The 6009-nt window shown below is 39.1% G+C and overlaps 1 protein-coding gene across 1 annotated transcript in view; it reads left to right on the top strand.

Moving 5' to 3' along the window:
- Window positions 1-975: 975 nt before the first annotated feature.
- PPFIA2 (PTPRF interacting protein alpha 2) overlaps window positions 976-6009 on the top strand; it is a 201399-nt gene continuing 196365 nt past the window's right edge. Inside the window, exon 1 of the mRNA XM_070947496.1 lies at window positions 976-1224. Within this exon, the coding sequence (XP_070803597.1) occupies window positions 976-1224 (249 nt within the window). The remainder of the gene's footprint in view (window positions 1225-6009) is intronic.

Below are 6009 nucleotides of genomic sequence, written 5' to 3'. Positions count from 1 at the left end.
ATTATGGTTTGAAGAACTCCAGTTGTTCTTGACGTGGCTGTTTACAGAGAGGGACAGATATTTTGCTTCTTGTTGGTTATATAATTGGTTTAGCTTTTGTGAGTCCCACTCATATTTAAATATGTTTTAACTATTTTAATAATGATAGCTAAGATTAAATATAGTGATTGTTTATTTTCATTTAATCTGCATAACTAATATAGAATATCTATGATATTAAACATAAATGCTTATTACGAAGAATCTAAGTAGGCAGTTAACATATTTTTGGTTATCCTATTGGTGTATTCTTATAATGTTCCTTACATTGTTTATTTTATGGTTCTATTATTTTACTTCTGTTTACATTCCTTTCATTTTGCTTTTTTATATTGGAAGCCACCTAGAATAGTCCCATGAGATAGGTGACAAATAAATTTAACAAATAATCAAATTGAATAAATAAATTAGCTTTCTTGGGAAATCTCTCCTAGTTGAAGGGTTATCCTCTATCCTAGCCAAACTGCCCTGAAGGGAAGCTTGATTTTCTTTAGTGAACGTTGACAATGGATTCTTTTGTATAGAGGTCCTAAGCAGAGTTGTTCATGATAGCACAAAATATATACAAAGTAATAAGTGGAGAGCCAATCTTAAGTAAACAAACAAAATCTGCCATGTTTTCAAAATACACTGTATTCTGTGCTAGTTGAGACTTAAGCATTGAACTGCCCCGAGAGAGAGATGCATAGAGATATCATGGCATTATAATACATTTTTTAAATAGCTGCTGGGCAGCTTTTGGCCTAATAGTCAAAAACAAAACAATTATGAGGCAACTGAATAATATGGGACCAATCTCCCTCTCCCTCCTTCCCTTCCGTCCTTCCTTCCTCCCTCCCTCCTTCTCTCTCTCCCCGCCTCTCTGTCACAAACAAAAACTTTTGGCTGCCTTTTACTGAAAGTTTTCTTCTTTCCTCCCTCTCTTTATTTTAAGAAATGATGTGCGAAGTGATGCCTACGATAAACGAGGACACCCCAATGAGTCAAAGGGGGTCCCAGAGCAGTGGCTCGGACTCTGATTCTCATTTTGAACAGCTAATGGTGAATATGCTGGATGAAAGAGATCGTCTTCTAGACACTCTTCGGGAGACCCAAGAAAGTTTATCTCTGGCACAGCAACGACTTCAAGATGTAATTTATGATAGAGATTCTCTGCAACGACAACTGAATTCTGCACTGCCCCAGGTATGTATATTCATTCGCTATAATCTTAATTAATAAACATTATTTCCTCTTCATTTAATCTTATGCGTGTGCATGCAGATATACACACACACACACACACACACATACATATTTCTTAACAATTAGAAGTACAGTGCCTTAAATATCTAATCCTTTTTGCAAAAGAGGAGGCTGCCTTAATGATTCAAAGAGAGATGCCTCATTCGTACTAAAGTATGTTGTGAAGCAGCTATGTTTTGCACACTCGAATTGAATACTCTTATTCATTTTAGTAAGAAGATGGCCTGATGGATGAGATTAAGCTGAAACTTGGATTTTTCCTCATCTCCAGAATTATTAGGTTCACTTTAAAACCAAACTACACCCCCTTTGGTTTTTTTTTTGTTTTGTTTGCTAAGACATTTCAGCATAACTTGGATTTCATTGAATCGCCCATAGTACATTCCAGAAAGATCCTTCTTTCCCATTTTTAGTTTTGTTAACCACTTAGTTACTGTTTGAAGTAGAGTGATGGTGCATAAATCCATCCAATAAATTAATATGCATTTACAAGGGACAGAAAGGTAAAGCCAAAAGTATAAAGTTTGATTGACCACAGAAGGGTGCCTTATTAGTGCAATTAGAGGGAAATACCAGAAGGAGTTAGAGCTATTCTGTCATGCTTTACAAACTACAGTGTATGTGAGCAGTCTGATCTATATTTTGCAATCAACAAGATGATGGCTCAAGTGCCATACCACGTATAATCTGACTGGACTGATAGCTGAATCTGCATTTATTACTGAAAATGGAACAGCAGCAGTATGACCACATGAGAAAGCTGCAGGCAAGGCATGTTACACAACTTTCTTCTTCACCAACTTGCAGCCATCTCTCAGAAACAACTGCCTGAGATGAATATTTCATTTTACTACTGCAGTAGGACTGGCCCTATGTGTGATGACCTTGTTCGTATGTGCATTTTATCACAGTCATGCCTTGGCGATGCTAGTCTTTTTCTTGGTTCCATAGTGTGGTCCTGATATTAGCCCCAGACTATGTCAGAAACACTTTTTAATTTGTCATCAGATGTACCAGTTTTACTCCAGTATTTTATTGCATAAATCAACACTATTCCATGTCAGCTTCAAGGAGTATAAAGTCTGCCAGTTTCAAACATTTATACTTCAAGGAGTATAAAGTTTTGTCAGTTTCAATCACTCCACCACTTGTCCCCTCTGTGTCAGAGAACACCAAGTTGACAAGGTGTAATTAAAATGGTGGTATAATAATACTTGGAAGTAGAGATATTTCAATAAATAGAGATAATTTTTGTGCTGCATTTGCACAGGAAGAATGATTTGAAAATGTGATGATGTATGGTACAGTATTGTAAAATGGTCACATCCTTCCTCATTGATTTATTTCTATTGCTGCCCAACTCAACCAAGTGACTCTTTATATCTGTGGTAAAATCTGAACTGGTTTACTACTAGTTCGCTGGTTGCGCATGCATGCTGCGTGCCAAACGTGCAGTGCATGCGCGCATGCGCAGTGGGCACCATGCACCAAATGTGAGGTGCACACGCACGCACAGTGCACACCAAAAGGAGGCATGGGGTAGTAAAATGCTAAAAAAGTTTTTAAAAAAGTTCTGATGATTGCGTATCATTCAGCTGATCGTCATAACTTTTTTTTTTCATTTTTTACTACCAGTTTGGCAAACCAATAGCCTTTTTTACTACCGGTTCAGGCAAACCGGACCGAACTGGAAGCATTTCACTCCTGCTTTATAGCCTTTGTCATTCAATTTCAATTTATTTAAAAACAGAAGCAGATTTCTTGGCATGTGCAGATTAGAGTCTTTCCTGTGCTCTATTCAGTAGACTTAAAAAGACATTACAAAATAATAAGATAAGTGTTCCTGTAAATATTAAAGTGTTTGTGTCATGTTTGATAGCATTTTCAATTTTTCCCTAAGTGTGAAAAGATCTTATTAATTTAATCCTGCACTTTACTGTAAAAGTAAAAACGGTCTTCCATTTATAGATAGTTGGTTTGAAGGAAAAATAAATTAAGAGTAGTGTGAAGAAAGCTAGAGAAAATTGTCTTGTCAATTAAATTCTGTTAGATACCTAATGAAGAAAATTCTACAGGATGGAATATATGAGGTAAAAGCCGGGAAACTGGCTGTAAGTTATGTTATTTTTAATGAATTTGTGCAAGGTTTTCTGCCCCTCCTCCCCAATTATTCTATGTATTTATTTAAAAAAAACAGCAAAAAGGGAATATATTGTATATAGGAAATAATATTGTTTCATGTTCATATAGCACTATTCAGTATTTCATGTATGTAATCCAGGGGTGAAATACTACCGGTTTGCTCCAGTTCGGGTAAACCGGTAGTGATAAAAACTACCAGTTCGGGTGAACCGGTAGAAAAAAAAAGCTACCAGTTCGGGCAAACTGGTAGTTAGTTACCAGTTCGGGTGAATCGGTAGTTTAAAAAAGCTACGATCTGACGATCAGCTGTGCCGCGTGATTTAGCTTTGCTAGAAAGCAGGAAATCTTGCTTTCTAGCAAAGCTAAACTGCACAGCACAGCTGATCGTCGGATCATAGCTTTTTTAAACTATCGGTTCGACCGAACCGGTAGCTTTTTAAACTATCAGTTCAACTGAACTGGTAGCTAACTACCAGTTTGCCCGAAGTGGGCAGCACATGTTTGGTGCGCACTGCGTATGCGCACGCAGCGCACATTTGTTGTGCATGCACGTGCGCATGGGTGGCCAGCGAACCAGTAACAAATTGGTTCAGATTTCACCACTGATATAATCTCAATAGGTACTCAGTACTCAGCTGCTCGGTAGGAAAACTACTAATATCTGGATGATACTAGGTCAGTAGCCCTACTTTAGGTCTGTTCATTGATCACCTGACATATATATCCCACCATAGTGGCCTCTATCTTCTAGGATCAAAATTCTGCATTAGAATGGTATTGTACTTAAAATTGTGGGTTTTATTTGAATTTGAAATTAAACTAGCCTAAATTGTACTCTCCACCGTAATCTCTCTCAAACTGGAATATGGTTTATCTTTTTATATAACTCTTGTAATTATGAAAAGTACATAGTCTGTGCTAAATGGTATAGAAACATGCATTTAAAGAGCTTTTGAAAATAGTCTGATGTTGTTAATGGTTCAAGAGCAAGAGGATTACCTATTTCTGATGTAAGAGATCACAGAGGGCAAGCTTTAGCATTTGTTACCTGTATTTTTGTCTCACAATGAGTGTTGCATTCTTGTCTTACTATTGTTGTTTAAGTGCAGCTGTTAACAGGATTGCTTGGACCTTTAGAGAGTTAGTGGTGGCTTTGGTAGTTGCTATGAAATAAATTATAGAGCTGTTTCCAAGTGATTGATTTAAACTGGCACCATGAATGGTAGGTAGTGCTTTGAGAGAATACTTTAGGTTCAATCTTCATTTGTTTGTGCCTTTGAATCAGCATTGATTACTGGCAATTGCCCAGGCAAGTCCCTGTAGTTTTCTTGATAAGATTTCAGAAGTAGTTGGCCATTGCTTCCTTCATAAGACTGAGAAAGAGTGACTGGCCCAAGGTTACCCAGTTGGCTTTGTACCTATGACAGATCTAGAAGCCATGGTCTCCCAGTTACTAGCCTGATGTCTTAAACTCTACAGCAAACTGGCTGCCTACTTGGTTCAGTCATAGAATCAGTTAAGAGTAGGGCCCGAACTTTCTTAGGTCAGGCCCTATAAATAATAAAGTGGTGCTATTACTGAAGACTACATAAGAGCAGGTAGCCTTGCTGATGCAGTCAGGACTTGCTCTCTGGAGTACTGTAACATGCTGTATATTGGGCTACCCTGGAAAAGCATTATGAAGCAACAGCTAGTAGAAAGTGTAGTAGTCCAGGCAGTAATGATAGTTTCTTGTTATATTCAGGTGAACCCATTGCTTTGGGCACTGCATTCAGAGGTGGGCTGCTGCCAGTTCAGACCGGTTCAAGCGAACCGGTACTTGCGACCTGCAGGCGACCACCCACTTGCCCCAGCTCTATTCCATCCTATATTGCCGTGTTTTTGAAGCTGCGCACATGCGCGGAAGGCTGTGCTCGCTCACATTTTCGGTGCTGGGCGAACTGGTTGTTACAACTGGCAGCAGCCCACCGCTGACTGCATTGGTACCTTCGAGACCGACTTCTGCCACCAATAGCCTCCCACTGGCCAGTTCGCTCCCACAGAGAGGGTCTCCTCAGGGTGCCATCGGCCAAGTTATGTCAGCTGGTGACACCCAGGGGGAGGGCCTTCTCTGTGGGAGCCCCAGCCCTGTGGAATGAACTGGCCCCGGAAATACGTAAGATCTCCGACCTCCGGGTATTTCGCTGGGCATTGAAGACCCTGCTGTTCCGCCAGGCTGGGCTATCAACGTAATATTTTAAATTGGGGTATTTTAAATTTTGGGGGGTTTTAAATTGAGCCGAATTTATTTAATAATTTTAAATTTTTAATTGATGTTTGTCTTGTGTTTTTAAATAGGCTGTACACCGCCCTGAGTCCTTCGGGAGAAGGGCGGTATAGAAATAAAATTATACTTATAGTTATACTTACTGGTTGCCAGTTGGCTTCTAGATTGCAATTAAAGGCACTGATGGTTTTCTTTGAAGCCTTACATGGCTCCATATCTGGTGGCTATTTTCAACCGCTACTCCAAAGCTTTTGGAGCTCTTTCACTCTTTTTGCTCTTGGGTTTTAGAAGACCAGTTAATACCTTGCTTTTCCATC

This window comes from Pituophis catenifer, unplaced genomic scaffold, assembly GCF_029215685.1.
Source record: "Pituophis catenifer annectens isolate HBS135680 unplaced genomic scaffold, rPitCat1.0.hap2 SCAF_7, whole genome shotgun sequence".
NCBI classification, from domain to species: Eukaryota; Metazoa; Chordata; class Lepidosauria; order Squamata; family Colubridae; genus Pituophis; species Pituophis catenifer.
This window is presented reverse-complemented; position numbering and strand designations above follow the sequence as displayed.